The following is a 22,963-nucleotide window of genomic DNA, read 5'->3' as shown; positions in this document are numbered from 1 at the left end:
GCAGTTTTAGACAGAATGGAGTGTGAGTACCCTGGACGGATACAATGAAAAAGGCCGTAAGTAAAACAAGGATTAGGGAAGAGAGTTAGGATTCTATTTTTGGGATCTTTGAGACACCTGTTAGCCAGGTAGAGATGTCTAGTTATGCGAATCTGAAGATCCAAAGCCACACGGAAACCGTGTCTTGAAAAACAAAACAAAAACCAAAAATACAATCCTGTTGGTATGTGCTTTTTTTTTCAGTGTTGTATTTATTTGCTTGAAATGGGTATGGTTATATTAAGTTCTAAAACGAAGTAGAGACGCTTTTCTTGTACAGGGAATTATTCTATCACTTTTGGACTCAGTGCCCCGAGGTTTCTTAGCAGTGTACTCAGGGAACATGATTTAACTAGTCTTTGTGTAGCCAGTATCCCAGAGCTAGGTTTAAGTGACATAGTTTCATGCATATGAGATTCTGCAGTGTGGTTAATAATGCCCGCCCCCTTTGTGTGTTGTGGTCCCTTGTTTTCAGGCTCACCATGCCTACAGCTGGTAACAGAAAGAAGGCTCCTGCACCTCAGATGTCTTGTTTAACGAGTGAATCACATACACAGCTGGATTTTTTACCTGACAAGCTCAGGGAAAAGCTGCTTCCTTTCCAAAAAGATGGCATCAGTTTTGCCCTCAGAAGAGATGGCAGGTAAAGTACTTTGAGAATGCACGCTAAAAATTACCAAAAGAAATTGCTAAAAAGCCAAGCTCTGTTTTATCCACTCTTTTAAAATATCTCAAATTTGTCTATAGTCAAAGTGATTGTAATGAACTAGTCTTTATCCATAAGCTGTAATTGACTTGCACTTGAGGTGGAAATACTCCGAAAAAATGCTGTTTTAACTGCATTTGATTTATTTATGCTTGCTGTACGTGTGTGCCAAAGTATACTTGTTGAGGTCAGCTTGCCAGAGTCACCAAGTGAGTTCTGGGGATCAAACTCGGGTCTTCTGGTATCTTCTTTTTTTTTTTTTTTTTCCCCCTGAGACAGGGTTTCTCTATAGCTTTGGAGGCTGCCCTGAAACTTGCTCACTAGGCCAGACTGGCCTCGAACTCACTGCCTCCAGAATGCTGGGATTAAAGACATGTGCCACCACTGCCCAGCCTGCTATCTTTTTATAATTGTTTGACCCAGGGTCTCCATACATAGCCCCTGCTGTCCTGGAACTCACTTTGTAGACCAGGCTGGTCTTGAATTTAGAGATCCACTTGCCTCTGCCTCCGAAGTGCTGAGATTAAAGGCGTGGGCCACTGTGCCCAGCTTCAGGTATCTTAAATCTTTGAGTTACTAAGTACTCTTAGGATTTTATGTCGATAGCTTTCTTGAGTATGTACTATTCATTACACCTACACACGCTCACACACGCGCACGGGCGGGCACACACACGTCTGGGCGGGCACACACACGTCTCTATCACCTTTTATTCTTTTTTTTTTTTTTTCAGTTTAAAATAACAACCTTTTGGTGATCATGTCACTTCTTTTTTTGTTTGTTTTTGCTTCTTTTCAAATGTCCCTGTCGTGGCTAACCCTTCACTTGTCGCCGCGACAGATATCTGACGAGAGCAAAAGGAGGGAGAAGTTTGTTTTGGTTCGCAGTGTAGAAGGTACTGTCCACCCTCATGGGGTAGAGCATGAAGGGGCAGCTCGTAGGGTGGCGAAGAGGGAAGTGTGGCTCAGTGACAAGCTAATCTCACCCCCAGCAACCTCTTCTCCCTGCTGTGCCCCACCTCCGCAAGGTCCGCCCCTCCACAGCTGCACCACTAAGTGGGATCCAGTGTCTGGGGGACACTTGCCTGTGGGAACATTTCATGTTTGCATTGTAACAATTTATGTAATCTTCTCTGTTAGATCAGACCACCAAATAGTTTTCTCTTCCTTCCTTTCTTTTTTCCTTTTCTTCCTTCCTTTCTTCTTTCCTCCTTCCTTCCTTCTTCCTTCCTTTTTTTTTTTTTTTTTTTTTTGGCCTTTGAAGACAGAACCAGTTTCTCTTTAGCTTTGGGGCCTGTCCTGGAATTCACTGTGTAGACCAGGCTGGCCTCACACTCACAGAGAGCTACCTGCCTCTGCCTCCTGAATGCTGGGATCATAAGAGGTGCATATATTCTGCTTTACAAAATACTACTTGTATGGCTTGTATGGGTTATCATTAAAAAAAAAAAAATGTACCACCACTAAAAAATGTACTGATTCTCACTTTCTAGATGTTAGTAGTCCAAAATGAACCTTTTGGCCAGGTTTTCTGAGTGCTGTGAAGAAAGGATCTATTTCAGGCTTGTCATACCCTTTTCCCTATTTTTTTAAACTTTATATTTATTTATTTACTTATTTATTGTGTGTGGGTGTGTTCGCTGTGGCTTCCCACCCTACTGTCCTAATGTTACTTCCTGATCAGCATAAATTCTTCATTTTTTATCATTTTATTTATTTACACTTTTTTTTTTTTTTTAATGTATGGGAGTGTTCTGTCTGCATGTCTGCCTGCAGGTCAGAAGAGGCCATCAGATTTCATTATGGATGGTTGTGAGCCACCATGTGGGCGCTGGGAATTAAAATCAGGACCTCTGAAAGAGTAGCCAGTGCTCTTAACCACTGAGCCATCTCTCTAGCCCTTTATTTTTGTAAAAAAAAAAAAAAAAAAAAAAAAAATCTCATTTATTTATTTTCGAGTACATGTGTGCTGTGGTGCACATGTAGAGGTCGCAGGGTGCCTTCTGGAAATCTTTTTCTCTCCTTTCACCATGTGGAACCTGGGCATCAAACTTAGGGGTCAGGCTTGGCAGCAGCTGCTTTCACTCGTTTAGCTTATCTTTTACTCACTTTTCCTCCCCCTTTTTTAAATTTTAAAAATCATATGTATTACTTTGTAGATTTTACTTACTATTTCTCTTTGTGTGTGTGTGTGTGTGTGTGTGTGTGTGTGTGTGTGTGTGTGTGTGTGTGTACATGCCATGGGTCATGCATGGAGGTCAGAAGACAGTTTGTTAGAATTGTTTCTCTCCTTTTATCTTATAGGTCTCAGGGGTCAAACTCAGGGTGACAGGCTTGGTGGCAAGCACCTTTTACCCACCGACTGAGCCAATCTCTCCAGAACCCCAAATTCTCCATTTCTAGTACCATTTTAACTAGTTTTGTTTTGTTTTTACCAGTAGTATTTTTATGGTTTGCAGTTTTTACACATCTTTTTTTTTTTTTTTTTTTTTTTTTTTTTTGCATATGTAAGGGAACCCAAATTGTACAGAAACTATATGGTACTTGCTCTCTTGTTATCTGGAGACCCAGAAAAATGGGTAACACAGTTTACTATGATTCCAAAGACCCGAGAACCAGGGAACTCGTGGAGGGAATCCTGCCTCTGAATCCTGAACAACTAGGAGCTGCCTTGTCCAAGGCAGGACATGATGGGGATCCCAGATTCCGTGGGAGAACGAGCTTTTGCCAGTAGTTTCTTCTAGAGTATTTCTGCTTTCACTTTTCATATCAGATTTACAGTTCACTTGGTACAAAGTACCTGGCCAATTATTTTTTCATTTACTTTTTTATGTGCACATTGTATTGATCTTTCTCAGTCTAATGTAAAGGCTGACTTAGCCCACTGCTATGTACTGATTATCACCGTCATAAGTCAGGGTCCTTTTTTTAGTTGAGTGCCGTCTAATGGAATGTTCTGCCAGGATGGAAATGTTCTGTACATAGACAGTTCCAATCAATACCCATTTTAGCAACCCATGGTTATTGAGTTCTAAAAATGTAGCTAATGAAGGAATGTATGCATTTTACATCTTGGCTAGCTTGAATTGATTTAAGTCTAAAGAGTCATATGTATCATCTGGCTGTGATGTATTATAATGTAGTTGTACATTTTATTCTATCTGTCTGTTAGGAACCTTTTATTAAATTTATTTTTGAATTTTGTGTGTGTGTGCATGAGCACGTGTGTGTGTGTGTGTGTGTGTGTGTGTGTGTGTGCGCGCGCGCGCATGCGTGCACATGTGCGTGTGTGTATGTATGTACACGTGCCCATGCCTGGAGGTGAGAGAATATTGGATGTCCTGTTTTATCATAGTCCTTTGAGTCGCTGCTTCTCAATGAACCTGGAGCTAGACTAGGAGATAGTAAGTCCTAGCAAGCTTCCTGTCTCTTTCCCACCAGCTCTGAATTTACAGACACATAGTCATTCTTGGTCTTTTATGCATGCTCTGGGCATTTGAACTCAGGCACTCATGCTTGTAGAACAAGTGTTCCTACCCATTGAGCCACCCATCTCTTTAACCTGCCCACTTTAATTTCAATTATTTTTTGTAATTTATGTATATGCCTACACGTCTGTGCATATGTATGTATAAGGTAGGCAGAAGAGAGTATTAGATCTCTTGGAGCTCGAGTTAAAACAGCTGCTAGGGTGAAGGGAACAGAATCCAGGTCGTCTGCAAGAGTAGGACGTACTCCTAACCACTGAGCCATCTCTCTAGACTTTGTTTTTAATCTTAATATTTATTTTATTTAATTATTAAGAAAGGCACGTGTGTGAGGTCAGAGGGAAACTGGTTCTTTCCTTCCGCCTTTATATATAGGTTCCAGGGCTTGAACTCGGGTCGCTAAGTTTGCATGGCGAATACCTTCCCCTGCCTGGCCTGGCCCCCAGTTTGGCGTCTTTCCTCTCCTCAGTCTCCTTTCTACTTTTCATGTAGACTACCTGTGGAAGAAGTCATGTGATCTTTATCTTTTTCAGTTTTGCTTACTTTGCTTGACATGGTAATTCCCAGTTCCATCCATTTTCCTTCAGATTACGTGTTTTTGGTATTTATGGTTTAATAGAACTGCATTATGCTTACAGACCACACTCCCATTTACTGTTTCATCCATCACTGGGCATTTGGGCTGGTTCTGTGACTTGGCTATTGTGAACAGTGTTTCAGGAAACTTGAATGTGCATGTATATTTCCTCTCTACTATCTGTGGCTCTTTACGTTCGGTACCCAGATGTGGTAGATCTGAATCGTATAGGGATATATTCTTAGTTCTGTAGAATTTTAGTTAACTAACTGATTTTGAGAGAGGATCCCAAGCTGTCCTGGAACTTGCTATGTGGCCATGGCTGAACTCAAACTCCTGATCCTCCTGCCCTGCCTGCTGTGCTCAAGGGTTACAGACGTCCTTCACGATGCCTGACGGTACCTTTGGTACTCTGAGGTACCTCCATGGTCATTTCATAGTATCTGCTCTAATTATATTCCTACTAACGTTGGGTCCATCTCCCACGCCCTGCACATTCTCAGCAGCCTTTGATTGCTTGATGATAAACGTTCTGTCTGTCTGGTAATTTTCTTGTCCCTCTGTCTTTGTGATTCCAACTTTCATTTACAGTCCTACAAGGGAAACTTTAATTCCAGCATCTTTTCCCACAAGCACATAATTTCTGTATTCTACAATGACTAGGTCTTCCATATCAACCATAATAGGAAATTAAGATACTTCATTGTTATAAATTGTCTTTCTGTTGTAATCTTCTTTTGGTTTTCTCACTATCCAGAAGTTTCCGTTGGTATTGTTTCCTTTGTTCTACTTCCTGACTTGGTGATAGTATGCATTCACATTAAAGATTTTACAGTTTTTACCTGTACCAGTGCCTCTGCCTCCTGAGTGCTGAGATTAAAAGTGTGTGCCAACACTGCCTGGCCCCAGTATCATTTTAAAGAATCATATTTTTTATTTATTTTGTCTGTGTGTATGCATGCCCATGCAACAATGTACTATCCATGTCCAAGGACAACTTTGGGAACTTTTTTTTTTCTCTCTTTCCACTTTGTGGCATCTCAGGGATCAAACTAGGCTCATCAGGCTTGTCAGCAAGTGACTTGACTGGCCGAGCCATCAGGCCAGTTCCCAGTGTTTGTTCTATTCTTTACTCCTTGGTCTCTGTTTACATCTGTATTAGACCTTTCTTCGGTGTCCTCTGTATCTCTTACTTTTTTTTATTTTTATTTTTTGCTTTCTATGTATATATAAGCATAGTGTGTAGATGTGCCTCTATATTTACCAATTTGTGTGTGCTTACCGTCACTCTAGTTTACTACCTTTTGCTACTCTTGTCCTGAAAAAAGGAACTATTAATGTTTGTAAGACTAAAACCACTTGTTTTTGTTGCTCACATGGGAGAGCTGAATTATTCAATATTCTTTACACAGAACAGTTGCCATCACACCAGGCCTTGGGAAGCATGATGGAGACTTTCGTAAAAGAAATGTTTAAGGATTGGCTGTGTTTCTGTGTCCAGCTCAGGGATTAGCTGACTAATGTCAAAGAACAGTCAGTCCTTTCCTTTCCTGTAATTAGAGAATGGGATCATTGTGAACTTTGCTCTTAATTTCACCAGTATATTTTTAAATCCTAGCATATCCAGTTCAAGTCTGCTGCAACTTGCTTGGTGTCATGTTTTAGTTCTGTGTTTACTTCTGTGTGTATTTAGAGCATTTTTATTTATATACTTGAAAGCTATTTTGTTTTTTGGTGCTCTATGTATTTTGTTTTCTAACGTTCTAGTTTCCTTTCTGTTGCTATAATAAAACAGTTTAGTTGAAAGCAATTTACAGGAGGAAAAGGTTTATTTGGATTACACTTCCAGATCAGATCACCCACAGTTGGCTGGACTCTCCTACATAATTAATAATTCCCTCTCTGTCTCTCTGTCTCTCACACAGGTACGTACACACACACACACACACACACACACACACACGTCTGCTCAGGTAGTCAGTCATTCAATCACAACCTTTCTTAAGTGACTTAAGGATGTATCAACTTGACAGTGAAAACTGATTAGGATACCTAATGTATTTTCTGGTGTCATAAATTTTCTCAGTAATTAAAAATTTCAAAGTATGGAAAACTCAGTGATTAGAAAGTTCTCATAACGGAGATTAGCAAAACTGAGCTCTTCCTTTCTGCTTTCCCAGTCAGCCATGTATCATGAACATAAAGTCATTTTCAGGGACACTTAGGGTTGTGGTTTTGATTTTCGTTTGCTTCAGACATGGTCTTCTACAGGCCAGGCTAGCCTTGAACTTTTTATGTAGCTGAGGGCAGGTTGTCTTGCTGATTTGCCAACTCTGCCTCCCAAATGCTAGGCTCTCATATGTTCACTACTTCATCTAGCATTTTATACTCCTGCATTTTGATTACCAAATCATGCCAGATGTGTTTGCTTCTTTGACTTAACATTGAGGTAAGGTTTAATCTAATAAAATGCTCACGTTTTATGTGTGTACTTTTAAGGTGTTGATAGGTTTTTTAAGCACACAATATGTCTGTCACCCACATTACACCTGATCCTACTCAACTCTTCTCCTAACTGTGGCAACCCTGCTCTGACTTCTTTCACTACAGTGTTTTTTTTGTTGTTGTTGTTGTTGTTTTGTTTTTGTTTTTGTTTTTTTGATTTCCTTTTTTGTTTACTGTATGCAGTGTTTTGAACAAGGATACCCCACCATGGACTAATATTTTTGAAGACTGGCTTCCCAGTAGGTGGACTGTTCAGAAAGGATGGGGAAGTGTGGCATTGTTGGAGGGGGTGTGGCCCTGGCCGTGGACTTTGAGGTTTCAGAAGCCCATGCCACACCCACTCTGTATCTGTTTCCCCCTCCCTCCCTGTCCCTCTGTGTGTGCATGCTCTATGCTTCTACATCAGATGTCAGCTCTCAGCCATTGTCCCAGTGCTATGCCTCTGTACCATCATGCTTCGCAACGGTAATCGTGGTTTGACCCTCTGAAACGATAAGGAAGCCCCAGTTAAATGCTCTCTTTTATAACTTTGGTCATGGTGTCTCTTCATAGCAATAGGAAACAAGATGCCAGCTCCCCAGATTTCCTCCATAGTGAACAGTGTTTCTTTCTCACCTCCCATCTTGGTGCTCCAGGAGCATGGTTGCCTTGGTGATAATCCTTATGCCTCTTTTTCTTGATTTGCTATTGCCTAACATTTTCCTCATTTCTGTGAGTTGCAGTTTATTTCCTTTCTTTTCCTGTTGCTTGAAATGCTGTCTTACGTAGCTCAGGCTGACCCCTAAATTGCTAAACTCTAATCCTACTGCTTTAATGTCCAAATTCCTGAGATTATAGGAAGCTATGATTTGGCTGCCTGTACAGCCAATGTTTAAGTTGGTCACACCCACCATTTTCCTGGAAAAAGAAACTAAGACACACTTGACATTTTGCTGAATGAAGACCAGTGTTAACAAAGTCTGCTGTTAAGGGGATGGGCTGGGTTTGGGTGGGGGTGGTAGGGGAGGATGGGAGGGTGAGGGAACTGGGATTGATGTGTAGAACAACCTCGTTTCACATTTAAATATAAAAAGGAAACATTTAAATATAAAAAGGAAACAAAAAAAAAAAAAAAAAAAAAAAAAAACAAAGTCGGCTGCTTGATAATACTGGTTATTAGCAAATTTTTTCATCAGTCATTTTTTAATTTTCCAATTGTGCCTCTAGACAATGTGTCAATCATATTATGATTAAGGCCATCCACAATATGTATTTAAATAATTCATATTTAAGTACATGAGTGATGAGTCCTGCAGAGATTATTGGTAAGATTCTGACTTTGTATTGATCTGTCTGTTCTGCAAGACTTTCAACTCGTATTTCTGCTCTAGGTACTTAGTCTGTAAGGTTCTAGACCCTATATATAGGTTGTGCTAACTGGGACCCCACTTGTCCTTTCTAGTCTCGCCTGGACCATCCACTGCTCCCAGCTCTCTCCAGGTTTCCCTTTGGTTTTGCCTTGGTAGCTGCACTGGGCGCAGCAGGCAGCAGGAGGCTGGACTGAACCTGATTTCAGTTAGATGTGTTTATCTGTGACCTGTCTGCTGACATTTCATTTGTTTATCAACTTTTCCAAAAGCTCCCTGAGCTCCTGCACTGCTGCTTTATCTCTCTTTAGTTACAGAGGCAAAAGCTTCTTTATGTGTAAATTCATGACAAAATTTTTACGTAAATCTTTATCTCTTCCCCAGGCAGTGGTGGCGCACCTCTTAATCCCAGTACTTGGGAGGCAAGGGCTGATAGATCTCTGTAGTCAGAAGCCAGCTGCTGTACAGAGTGAGTTCCAGGACAGGGAAACTCTGTCTTGAAAACAAAAAATTTATCTCTCCATGACAACTTTTTTCCCTTCCTTCCTCCCTTCTTTCCTTCCTTCCTTCCTTCCTTCTTGGTTTTGAGACAGGGTTTCTCTGTGTAGCTTTGGAGCCTGTCCTGGAACTCATGATGTAGACTGGTCTCTTGCCTCTCTACCTCCTGAGTGCTGTGAAAGGCATATGCTAAGACATCCTCTCTCTCTCTCTCTCTCTCTCTCTCTCTCTCTCTCTCACACACACACACACACACACACACACAGCACACACCGGGAGAGAGAGAGAGACAAATGCACAGGTGCATGTCTTTTTAGAAGAAAAATGCTGAATTTCCTATCTCCTCTTAAAGGTATAGGCAGAAGTCTGCCAGTGTCCTGCTAGGGGTCCTAATGTGTGAATAGGAGTGTTTGTTTATTTATTTATCTTTACTCTATGGGTGTTTGCTTGCATGTTTGCGTGTGTATCACATGCATGCCTGGTGCTTGTGGAAGTGAAGGCCTTCAGATTGCCTGGAACTGGAGTTATGGATGGTTGTGAGCCACCGTGTAGTACTGGGAATGGAACCCAAGTCCTTGTAAAGAACAGTAAGTGCGTTAAACCGCTGAGCCATGTCTCTATTCTCAAACCGTTGTCTTTTTTAAAAAGGTTATTAGTATTCTGATCATATTTGCCCCAATTTCCCTCCCTTATGTGTTTCCCACTTCTGCTGATCCCCTTTCTCTTCGCAGCCAGCCCCTTCTGCTTTCATGTCTGTGTCTATGTGTGTCCCCGTGAATTTCTTACGGGATCATGGGTGAAGGATTATTTACAGGAACCTATCAGTGCCTCCATGTGCCACTGAAGGAAATGTCCTTCCCCTCAGCAACCGTTTATTTCCTGTAGATCCCTGCATGGTGGGGGAAGTGGGTGGGGCCTCTTGAGGCCTTCCCCTACTAAAAAACCCCTGGGATTTCTCAAAACTGTATCAGCATCCATTCTGACAGGTTCAGGCTCATAATATGGTCAAACACGGCAGAATCTAGTGAATTCATACTCTTTACTTAAACTTAGATGAACCTGTAGTAACTGTTCTAGATTTTAGCATCCTCCAGTAGCTCTGTAAAGTGTTACTTTCCTGTCAGGTAAATGAGGTTCACTTATAAGAGGGGATGTTTTTGTGTTGAGAAGTTGGGAGCTCTAAGAAAAGGGTTCCATTGCTCTGGGACGTATTGCTGGGGTGGGTGGCAGCAGAAAGACTGCCATGGGTAGCTAGTACCAGAATCTGACACTGGCCTTGATACTACTAAGACAAATATGAAGATACGGTGTGTGATCTTGTAGTTACCAAAATGATGAAATATTTAAAAAAAAATGAAAGCAATGTGTATTTTCATATTACTTTGTTTCTATGTTTCTTTCCATTTTTTAATTTTTTATATTTATTTGGTTTTTTGAGACAGGGCTTCTCTGTGTAGCCTTGGCTGTCTTGGAACTCACTCTCTAGACCAGGCTGGCATTGAGCTCAGAGAGATCTGCCTGCCTTTGCCTACTAAGTGCTAGGATGAAAGATGTGCATGATTGCCCAGCTCTCTCTCTCTCTCTCTCTCTCTCTCTCTCTCTCTCTCTCTCTCTCTCTCTTTAGGCTATTCCAGTCTTGAATCAAACAAAGGTAATATATATTACCTGAGTATTATGAAATAGTGCTACTTACCACTTATAGAGTATTGAATCCCAATGTACACCATAAAATTGACCTGCAAAGGAATGTCGTTTACCAACCCCAAGTTTTTGAGCCTATCTAAAGATTTTGATACTGTTTGTATACTGGGGTGACGATAAGTTTTCATTACTAAATGTGATGCTGCTGGACTGTTTGATACTTAATGTACAGTTGAAAGACGAATAGGATTTCTCTTAGTAAGTTACATAGAATACTGACATTTGCACAGACAGAAAATAAATGTTTATCTGAGACAAGAGGAGAAGTCCTCAAGAGTTAAAACAAAAGGTTTAATGGATGGGTTGTAACAGCAGTTGCACAGTAAAGTAGATGTGGCTATTGACATCAAACTACAAACTTAAAGTGATTGAAATAGTAGGTTTTAGGTATATTTTTACCATAATAGGAAACTAAGGCTACTAGTAATATTGAAACATACTACTTCCTTAGTACATACGAGTGAATTAGGAAAGTGAATTTAATTTTCAAATGAAACTATGAAACACCTCCACAGCATCAGGTATATACTCATTGGTAATGCTCCTTGTTAAGTGCTACAACGGTGGTTCTCAACCTGTGGGTCGCAACCCCACCCCCACCCCCCACCCCCGGTCTCATATCATATATTTACATTGTGATTCAGAGCAGTAGCAAAATTACAGTTATGAAGTAGCAATGAAAATAATGTTATTACTGCAGGTCACCACAACATGAGGAACTTTATTAAAGGGTTACAGTGTTAGGAAGGCTAAAAACCAGGGCTGTACAATTTTTGTTTTGCAAGGCTACCACCCTTTCAGGGAGACAGATATTTATTACTAACTCTCATTTACCTGTACAGAAACTAAAGGTCAAAGAGATTTAATTATAGAAAATGTATTATAACTTTCCATGTCTTTTTTTAATAATTAATTTTTATTTTATGTGCATTGGTGTTTTGTCAGCATGTATGTCTATGTGAGAGTGTTAGATCTTGGAATTATAAGACAGTTGTGAGCTGCCATGTGGGTGCTGGGAATTGAACCCAGGTCCGCCTGGAAGAGCAGTCAGTGCTCTTAACCACTGAGCCATCTCTCTGGACCTGCTTTCAATGTTTTTCTTAAAGACCTATTTCTTTTATGTATGAGTGCTCTATCTGCTTATACACCTTTATTCCACAAGAGGGCATCACATCCTACTATAGCTGGTTGTGTGTTACCATGTGCGTGCTGGGAATTGAACTCAGGACCTTGGGAAGAACAGCCAGTGCTCTTAATCACTGAGCAATCCCACCAGCCCCAGCTTTCAATTTGTTACTCTCAGGATAGTATGTTTTAAGAATTCATAAGTTCACAAAAGACATATCTTAGTTTTTCATCTACTTCCCTTTTCCTTGTTACTAACAAACACAATGACAGGTTTCCTTGGGGACATTTTTTTTTCTTTGTTTTGGTTTTTTGAGACAGGGTTTCAATCTGGCACTCAATCTGTAGACCAGGCTGGCCTCAAACTTACAGAGATCCGCCTGCCTCTGCCTCCCGAGTACTGGAACTAAAGGTGTACGCCACCACGACCTGGCCCTTGGGGGCAGTTTTATACATATTTTGTTTTGGTTGATTTCCCCATTTTCTCTCCCTTTCTCCCATCCCTGCTTCCTTGGTTCAGTCAACCTGCTTCCCACGAGGAAATTGCTGCTGTGGATTATAATGGAATGCGTGTCATGGTTCTTCGTCAGACAAAAAAAAAAAAAAAATTCTGCTCTTGGCTGTTTGCTCTCCCTGAGACAATCCCAGCCACTGCTGCCTTCAAGCAAGGCGTAGCTATGCTGTGTAGGACATGTGAGATGTGAACACTTCATGTTCTGTGACGCCATCTGCTGCAACAGTGTATCGTTTGACAGTCCGTTTCCCATCAGATGTTGTTGATTCCTGTGTTGGTCAGTGTTCTTGTAAACCTAGAAGACAAGCTTCCAAGCATACTTTTGAGGGATTGTTAGCGTCTGGGTATGCCTGTGAGGATTGCTGATTGGGTTAATGGAAGTGAGAAGACATACCCCATGGCTTGGGGTCTTGAACTGAAGAAAAAGAGGAAAGTGAGCTGGGTATCAGCATCTCTCTCTGCATCCCGACTGCAGCTACGGGGCGGCCAGCTGCCTCACTTTCCGAGCATCATGTCCTCTCCAAATGATGGAGGGGCCTTTGTCCTGTAAGTTGCTTCTGTCAGGTATTTTGTCACAGCAGTGGTAAGAAAACCAAGACAGCATCTTCTTTCTTTACAATGAACTGAGTCTGTACCGCCTGTGAGGGATGAGTTCCGTTCTTAAACCTAGCTCCTGTTTTAAATCACCTTCCTTCATTCATACGTGCTCTCTTCTCCTTCCTCCTTCCTTCCTTCGTCCTTCCTTCCTTCCTCCTTCCTTCCTTCCTTCCTTCCTTCCTCCTTCCTTCCTTCCTTCCTTCCTCCTTCCTTCCTTCCTTCCTTCCTTCCTCCTTCCTTCCTTCCTTCCTTCCTTCCTCCTTCCTTCCTTCCTCCTTCCTTCCTTCCTTCCTCCTTCCTTCCTTCCTTCCTTCCTTCCTCCTTCCTTCCTTCCTTCCTTCCTTCCAAGATTCTTTCCTTCTAATAATAGAAAACTGAACATTTTCCCACCGTGATATATAATTAATTGAGAAAGGTCTTAATATAGTCGTGATTTCCAAAGTTTTGTCAAGGAAAGAAATTCTAGTAATACTGTGAGTATAGGAGTTTTGGCATAGACAACAGAATGATCTAGATATTCATTTGTTATTTGTGGTAAACACACCCATACACACACACACACACACACACACACACACACACACACACACACACACATATATATTATATACTCCTTTCTGAAGGGCAAATATATAATATATGGTGGAGAAAACCAAGTCTATCCTGCCCTCCTACCCCTAATCCTACTTTTCTGGAACCTTATTACTTTTGTAGCCATGGAAACAATTCTCCATTAAATATATAATTGCTAAGTTACTGCCTATTTTCTTGATTTCTCTGTGACCAAAAATGACCAATTTTACCTAGATTAAGAAAATAGTTATTGGAAAACAAAAGAAAATAGTTATTGGAGCTGGGTATATAGCTCTGTGGTTAAGAGTACTTGCTGCTCTTCAAGAGGGCCTGAGTTCCTCTCCCAGTGTCCACATCAGTCAGAACTGCCTGTCATTCCCAATCTAGGGGATCTAACACTCTCCACAGGCACCAGCACTCAAGTGAACATACTACATAGAATCGAATATAAAACTTAAAAATTAACATTTTATTTTGTTACAGTTTATATAAATTTCCCAAATACCTTTTCCTAAATCACTGTAGCATTAAAATACACCAGCATGTTTCTTTGAAACCAAAGAGCTGTGTTACTGACATGATACTAATTTGATTGTTTATACATTTTGCAAAATATTAAAATGTTCCAAGTTACCATATTCTTTAAATAACACAGGGTAAAATGTTACCTCCAAAGTGTTGGCTTGTGAGTGGGAGGGAAATTACACATTTCTGTGTTATGTAAAACTGACTCATGAGTGGGTGAAAGGTCCCAAGGATACCAGAACACCCACACTAGGAGAAGCCAATATGTGCTGTTCTTTATAGCACGTTCCAGCAGTTCACTTAATGAAAGAGATTTCATTGAACAAATTTCAGTAATTTCTTCATTGGTTTGGTGAATATCTTTCTGTTTGTACAAACTAAAATCTTTTAACTCTTGAACATTAGTATAAGACAAAAGGCCCATTTCAAATTTGAAGCATTTTGCTATGCCTCAAGCTTTCTTCTTCTTATTTCTTTAACTTAAAATCCAGAGAATAAAGCAAACTAACATTGAGAGTGTTTTAGGATATGTTTAAAATAAAATGTCAGTACAGTTAAATAATGTTTTAGCAAGTCAGATCCCCAGCTTGATAAACAGACCAAGCAATTTACTTGAGAGTTAAATTTAATAAATTTAATAAAGGTGAGAGCCTGCCTTTCCCCCACACACACACACCCTTTGTCCTGCTGGCCAGGTTCTCCAGATGAGCATTGGGCTAGAGTGCAGATCAAACAACCTCTCCACCTCCTCGGAACTTCCTGGGTCCGCTTTGAGCACATGGGATCTACCTATCCACCTTGAGGCCCCACTCACCTCGTCTTTGGATCCCATCGCCTCAGGCGCTCTGCCAGACATGTCTGGGACCAGTTCTGGCCCACCCCAATATCCTGGTCCTAGATAGTACAATACTGGTACTCTGCTCCACACACCGCCCAGAGCCTGCCCTACCCCCATCCTTTGTCCTGCTGGCTCCCTGTTCCCAGTGAGCATTGGGCCAGAGTCCCTAGAACTTCCTGGGTCTACTCTGAGCAAACCGGACCTGCCTATCCATGCGGGACCACCTTGAGGTCACACTCACCTCATCGTTGGATGCCATTGCCTTTGGCGCTCTGCCAGAGGACCACCATGAAGCCACACTCGCCTGATCCTTGGACCTCATTGCCTCCCCTCTGCCGGAGGAGAGACCTCCAAGAGAGCTTGGATCATCCAGAGTTGCAGACATCGAACTCCTGACCCACTTACACCTACCAGGACAACAGAGTAGAGAGAGGGACTCCAACTGCACCCCCGGAAGAAGCGATGGGAAGATGGCAATACAAGAAAGCACCCAACAATCAAAAGACCAATATGACACCACCAGAATCTAGAGACTCTACACCAACTAGACCTGAACACTCCAAAGCAGATGAAGCAGAAGAGAATGACCTAAAAAAAATAACTTCATAAAAATGATGGAGGCCCTCAAAGATGATATGAGAAACCCCTTAAAGAAATGGAAGAAAAAACGAACCAAAAAAATGGATGAAATAGAGGAAAAGACCAAGCAAAAAATGCAAGAAATGAACAAATATCTTAAAAAAAAAAAAACAAGGAAAGCCAAGAGAAAACAGTCAAACAGATGAAGGAACAATTCAAACAGTCCAAGACCTGAAAACTGAAACAGAGACAATACAGAAACCACAAACTGAGGGAATACTGGAAATAGAAAAACAGGGTAAAGGATCAGGAACTACAGATGCAAGCATAACCAACAGAATACAAGAGATCGAAGAGAGAATCTCAAGCACGGAAGATAAACTAGAGGAAATAAATTCATCGACCAAAGAAAATCTTAAATCCAACAAATCTTTAACACAAAACATCCAGGAAATGTGGGACACTGTAAAAAGGCCAAACATAAGAATAATAGTCATAGAAGAAGGTGAAGAAACCCAGCACAAAGGTGCAAAAAACATATTCACCAAAGTCATCAAAGAAAACTTTCCCAATCTGAAGAAGGCCATGCCTATGAAAGTACAAGAAGCATACTTAACACCAAATAGACTGGACCAAAATAAAAAGACCCCTCAACACATAATAATCAAAACACCTAACATACAGAATAAAGAAAGAATATGAAGAGCAGTGAAAGAAAAAGGCCAGGTAACATATAAAGGCAGACCTTTCAAAATTTCGCCTGACTTCTCCATGGAAACTCTCAAGGCCAGAAGGTCCTGGATAGATGTTCTACAAATATTAAGAGCCCATGGATGCCACCCAGGCTACTATACCCAGCAAAATTCCCAATCACTATAGGAGGAGAAAACAAGATATTCAATGACAAAGCCAGATTTTTCACAATACATATCTACAAATCCATCCCTACAGAAAGTTCTAGAAGGAAAACTGCAACCCAAGGAAGTTAACTACTCTCACAAAGACATAGGCAGTAGATAATCCCACTTTACCAGAACCCAAAAGAAAAAGTGGGGCAAATATACTCCCTATATCACCACCAACAACAACAAATCTAAAACAAATAAGAATTAACAATGGTCCTTACTTTCCCTCAACATTATTGGTCTAAACTCGCCTATAAAAAGACACAGGCTAACAGAATGGATACAAAGACAGAATCCATCCTTCTACTGCATACAAGAAACACATCTAAGCTTCAAAGACAAACATTACCTCAGGGTAAAGGGTTGGGAGAAGATTTTCCAATCAAATGGACCCAAGTAGCAAGCAGCTGTAGCTACCCTAATATCTAACAAGTTAGACTTCAAACTAAAATCAATCAAAAGAGATGAAAAAGGTCATTTCATATTCATCACAGGAGAAGTCCATCAAGATGAAGTCTAAATTCGGAACATCTATGCCCCAAATACAAAGGCACCCACGTTCATAAAAGAAACGCTACTAAAACTCAAAGCTCACATAAAACCTCACACACTCATAGTGGAAGACTTCAACACCCCACTCTCACCACTAGACAGGACCACAAGACAGAAACTTAACAAAGAAATAAAAGAAGTAACAGAAGTTAGGTTCAAATTGGATTTAACAGACATCTATAGACCATTCCATCCAAACACAAAAGAATATACCTTCTTATCAGCTCCACATGGAACCTTCTCTAAAATCAACCACATACTAGGCAACATAACAAACCTCAATAGATTAAAAAAAAAATGGAATAGCCCCCTGTATCTTATTAGACCACCATGCTTTAAAGTTGGAATTCAACAACAACACAAACTGCAGAATGGTGCAATTGCACCATTCCTGGGTCAAGGAAGAAATAAGGAAAGAAATTAAACATGTCCTAGAATTCAACGAGAATGAAGACACAACATACCCAAACTTATGGAACACATTGAAAGCAGTGCTACGAAGAAAGTTCAGTGCACTAAGTTCTCATATGAAGAAAATGGAGGATAGTCACTTTAGAGAATTAACAGCACAACTGGAAGCCTTAGAACAAAAAGAAGCAAACTCACCCTGGAGGAGTAGATGCCAGGAAATAATCAATTTGAGGGCTGAAATCAATAAAGTAGAAACTAGGAAAACAATACAAAGAATCAATGTAACAAAAGAGTTGTTTTTTTTTTTTTTTGAGAAAATCAACAAGATAGACAAACCTTTATCCAAACTAACCAAAAAGCAGAGAGAAAACATGCAAATCAACAAAATCAGAAATGAAAAGGGGGACATAACAAAAGACACTGAGGAAATCCAGAGAATTCTCAGGTCATACTTTGAAAACCTGTACCCCACAAAATTAGAAAATTCAAAGGAAATGGACAAATTTCTGGATAGCTATCACCAAAATTAAATTGAGAACAGATAAGCAACTTAAATAGACCTATAACCCCTAATGAAATAGAAGCAGTCATCAAAAGCCTTCCAACCAAAAAAAAAAAAAAAAAAAAAAAAAAGCCCAGGATCAGATGGCTTCAGTGCAGAATTCTACCAGAAATTCAAAGAAGTGCTAATACCAATATTCCTCAAATTGTTCCACATAATAGGAGCTGAAAGTTCATTACCAAAGTCTTTTTATGAGGCAACAATTACCTTGGTACTCAAGCCACAAAAGACATAACTAAGAAAGAGAACTACAGACCAATATCCCTCATGAACATTGATGCAAAAATACTCAATAAAATACTGGCAAATCGAATCCAACAGCACATCAGAAAAAAACATTCACCATGACCAAGTAGGCTTCATCCCAGGGATTCAGGGATGGTACAACACACAAAGATCTATCAATGTGATCCACCATATAAATGAACTAAAAAAGAAAACCATATGAGAATCTCACTAGATGCTGAAAAAGCCTTTGAGAAAATCCAGCACCCTTTCATGATAAAGGTCTTGGAGAGATCAGGGATAACAGGATCATACCTAAACATAATAAAAGTAATATACAGTGTGTTTGTGTAAGGGAGGCAGGGGAGAGTTTTCTAAAATTCGACGTGTTTTTTCCCCCTTCTGGTTTTTCGAGACAGGGTTTCTCTGTGTAACAGCCCTAGCTGTCCTGGAACTTACTCTGTTGACCCGGCTGGCCTTGAACTCACAGAAATCCACCTGCCTGTGCCTCCTGATTGCCACCACCACCTGGCAAAGAATGGATGTGTTTCTTAAATCTGCATTCTCAAATTAGGGTTGAAATACCTTGCTTTCTTTCTGGGATGATTTCACATAAGTGTATGACCCTCTGTGTGTTGGCCCCAGAGAGGCTGTTGGGATATAGAATTCAATGACAGTGCCTTATATTCAAGAAGTTATTTATTCTCCAGGAGCAGAACATACACAAAAGAACTGTCATACTTTGATAGATGTCACCGTGGCAGTGTGTTGACAATAATATACGGGGCCTCCTGACTGCAGCTGACTGTAGCCAGAAACATGGTGTCTGGAACAATTCTCAGGGGATTGCTACAAACTGGATTTTGCAGGTCAAATATGCATTCACTAGCTCAGTAAGGTAGGATATAGGAAGGGGATTTTCATAAAATTGTTTTAGGAAAAAGGAACATAGGAATATACATGTTATCTTAGAAGGGTTTTTCCCCCTTATTTTTGTAGAATAGCCTTTTTTACATCATGTGCATGTGCATGCGTGCGAGCGTCTGTCTGTCTCATAGGGGATGTGTGTAGTTCCAAGGTCAGCTCTGTGAAGTTAGGTCTCTTTCCACCATGTAGGACCCCAGGATTGAACTCAGGTCATCAAAGTTGGTGGCAAGCACAGACAGGCACCTACTGAGTCATCTCACCAGCCCACAGATATCTGTTAAGAATATTACTATTTTCTTTTGTTTGTTTCTTTTTAAGAAAGACTTTGTGATAGTTCAACCTTAGCCACACTGTGCTTGCACTGATTGCTTTTCTATCCATGTCTTATTAATGTTGAGCATTAATGATGGCAGTCACAAATGATACAACTATCAGGTACTAACAGATGATGAGGTGCCTAATTTTCTGCTAAGTTTATAGTGAAGAAGCAATGTGTGTGTGTGTGTGTGTGTGTTTGCCTGAGACAGGGTTTCTCCATATTGCTTAGGCCAGCTTTTAACTTCCTTTGTAGCCCAGCTGGCCTTGAATTTGCAATCTGCCTCAGCTACATGAGTGCTGTGTATTTTTTAAAAAAAAAATATGCATTGGTTCATTTATCGACATATAATCTATTAAGTTGGTAGCCCCACTTGATGTGCTAGAAAACTAAGGCACAGAGGAGAGCTGATCCAGCTGTGCTTACCATCAGAAATGCTGCAAGCTGCATCCATTTGGTCTCAGAGCCCGACTTCAAGAACTCGGCATAGTTCAGTGGGTCTGAGAACTGGGACCGAGAAAAGCAGAAAATGAGGCTGGAAGCTTGGTTGTGAGGGACTGGAGGAAAACAGCTGGAAGCTGGAGAAGCAAAGTAAGGACCAGGAGAGGTTTCTGATTATTTTTACAGTGGCAATGCTTAGCATGTATGAATGCTAATAAAAACTGTTGAGCAAAGAGAAGGAGAAGCAGGTCAAAGAAGAGATAGTACTGTGCTGTGAGAATATAAGAAGAAAGCTCTGGAGTCCTGAGTTAGACTGTGTCTGAAGGAACACTACCTAGGAGGAAAGGGCGTGCGTGTGGTGTAGACACAGAGCTACGGTTAGCCAAATTAACTGTGGTTGGTTTGTCTCTGGAACAGCTTTTGAACTGCTTTGCTTGAGCACATAGTACTTTAAGTTGTCACTGACAGAAGACAACCCTTCCTTATCATAGTTTTCCATAATTTCAGTTGCATCGATTATGGCTTAAAATTGTCAAATGAAAAACTCTGGAAGTAAACAATTCATAAGTATTAAATTACATGACACCCTGAAGTTACATGGTCTTGCAGCATGCTACCCAAACCCATCTAGCATGTGAATGATCTTTTTGTTCAGTGTGTTCAGTGTCACAGGCACTGTTTGTCTGTGAGCCATGTAAGTTATCAGAGCCATTGTCACAGAATTACTGTGCTCGTGTTTAAGTAATTCCTTTTGAGAGAGTGTATGAGAGAACCCTATTTCATGTTGTTACACTTGCCGTTTTTCTATTAGTTGTCTTACTGTGTCTGATATGTAAAATGAGCTTTACTGTAGGCATGTATATGTAGGAGAAACATCATTTATCCAGTACTTGGTATTGTTTGAGGCTTCAGGCATCCACTGGGGTTCCTGGAATGTATCCCTGAAGATAAGGGGAGTCTACTGTACCTGTGTGAGCCTCATACTCGCTGAAAGCGCTCTTGAAAGTCTCCTGGGAGAGAGTTGGCTTCTGAGCGTTTTAATGGCGAAAGCTGTAACTGCCTAGTCCAAAGAAGTAGACTAATGCTCTGCTTAAGTGCACTCATGGGAGCGGAAAATGAAACGTGCTTGGCAAAGCATCAGGCTGGGAAGAGTGGGGCAACAGCGCAAGGGACCTCAAGAAGGGTTGCATTGAGACTTAAAGCCACAGCTCGCGGCCATCAAGGAAGAATGGAGTCCTGACACCCACACAGATAGTGATGGCATTTCAGGCAGTGGTGGCGCATCTCTGGGATTTGAGGTCAGCCTGGTCCACAGAGTGAGTTCCAGGAGAGCCAAAGTTACACAGAAAAAAATCCCCATCTCAAAAAACAAACAAACAAACAAAAAAATAAAGCAAACATATATATGTAAACTTGTTCTATGTACCTGTGTTTGTAGTCACTTTTCAAATAACAGAATTATATATAGAATCCCAAAGCTTGCATAACGTCATGGACTCTTTACTAGAAGAGAAAATCAGTGCCTACAGTTATTACTTGATTCCAAACATAGCTTTTGGTAGAACTGAAAGTTCTTTCCATTTTAAAAAAAAAAAAAATTTTATTTTTATCTGGTATGCATAGTTGTGTTTATATATATTCACACAACTATGCACTTGTATACATGGAGAACCAGCAATTTAATGTAGCCTGTCTTCCCCCTTGACTCTCCTTCATACGTTTTGAGACAGGGTCTCTCGCGAACCTGAGCCTTGCCAATTTGGCTAGCCTGGCTGACCATGGAACCCCAGCGACTCTCTTGTCTCCGCCTCCCTAGTGCTGAGATTATGGGCATGCAGCTTCAGCTGGTTTTGTTTTGTTTCGTTTCATGAATTCTGGGTCATCAGACTCGTCTTCAGGCTTGTGGGGAAGGCACTTACTCACTGGCTATCCCCACCCCAAACTGCGTGTTCTTAACTCACAGCTTCCTGTTTTTTCACCCACGCTACATTTCCTCTCGTTTTAGGACCCTTCTAAAACTGGGATTGCAGAGCCTTTGCATATATATTTAGGATCGCTGTCATGCCTGACGCACATCTAAAACATTTTTACGTACAGTGATTATTCATTTCTTCTTCACGTCCTGGTTTTCAGATGCTTCACCAGATTCCTATTAGTCACCAGCATTTAACTGACGTCCCCCTTGAAATAGCTCATTTAGATGGCCGGCTCTATTTGTAGAATATCTCTTGTATAACACTCTGAATTCTAAGTTGTTATTTCATGTCAGTTATTGCTTTTGATCCAGTAGGATACATATTCCCATAGTACATGGCTATTTCCTTGCTAGTGTCTGGATTATCTTTCCTTAAAATTATATCAGAAGGCTGATGAGATGGCTCTACAGGTAAAAGTGCTTGCCACCAAGCCTGACGAACCCGAGTTCAATCCCCAGGACCCACATGGCAGAAAAGAGAATCAGTCTACTCTGTGAAGTTGTTCTGTGACCCCCCACACACACACACACACACAAGTCCCTCACACACATGTATCATACACAGATTCCTTTTCCAATTTATGTTTTTCTTCATTCCGGAATTTCTTTTCATATGAGACCTTCCAACGGTAACTTTTATTTCATTTGGCAGAGGGCACACGTGTGCCAAGGTGCCCGTGTGCAGGTCAGTGTGGACCCTGGCAGTCAGACAGAGGTCATCGGGTTTGGTGACCAACACCTTGACCCACTGAGCCATTGCCATGCTAGGTTTTTTTGTTTTGTTTTCAACTTGACACAAACTGGGAGGAGGGAACCTCAATTGAGAAAACGTTTTCATCAGACCGGCCTGGCCCATACGCAGCTCTGTGGGCGTTTTCTTGAATAGTAATTGGCGTGGGAGGGCCCAGCCCATTGTGGGTGTTGATGCCATCTGCAGCTGGTCCTGTGTTGTTTGTGGAAGGCAGTTGAGCAAGCCTTGGCCAACAAGCCGGTAAACAGTTCTCCTCCATGTCCTCTGCTTCACTTCTTGCTTCCAGAT

General features: G+C 40.9%; 1 protein-coding gene across 1 annotated transcript in view; it reads left to right on the top strand.

Annotated features, from left to right (window-relative positions):
* The first annotated feature begins 520 nt into the window (after positions 1 to 520).
* The window catches only part of Zranb3 (zinc finger RANBP2-type containing 3), a 134,621-nt gene continuing 112,178 nt past the window's right edge, over positions 521 to 22,963 (top strand). The window contains 1 exon segment of the mRNA XM_051204011.1: positions 521 to 682. Coding sequence (XP_051059968.1) covers positions 522 to 682 — 161 coding nt within the window. The 5' untranslated portion in view covers position 521.

This window comes from Phodopus roborovskii, unplaced genomic scaffold, assembly GCF_943737965.1.
Source record: "Phodopus roborovskii unplaced genomic scaffold, PHOROB, whole genome shotgun sequence".
Classification (NCBI taxonomy): Eukaryota; Metazoa; Chordata; class Mammalia; order Rodentia; family Cricetidae; genus Phodopus; species Phodopus roborovskii.
The sequence above is the reverse complement of the archived record's forward strand: the minus strand, read 5'-3'. Positions and strand labels throughout refer to the sequence as shown.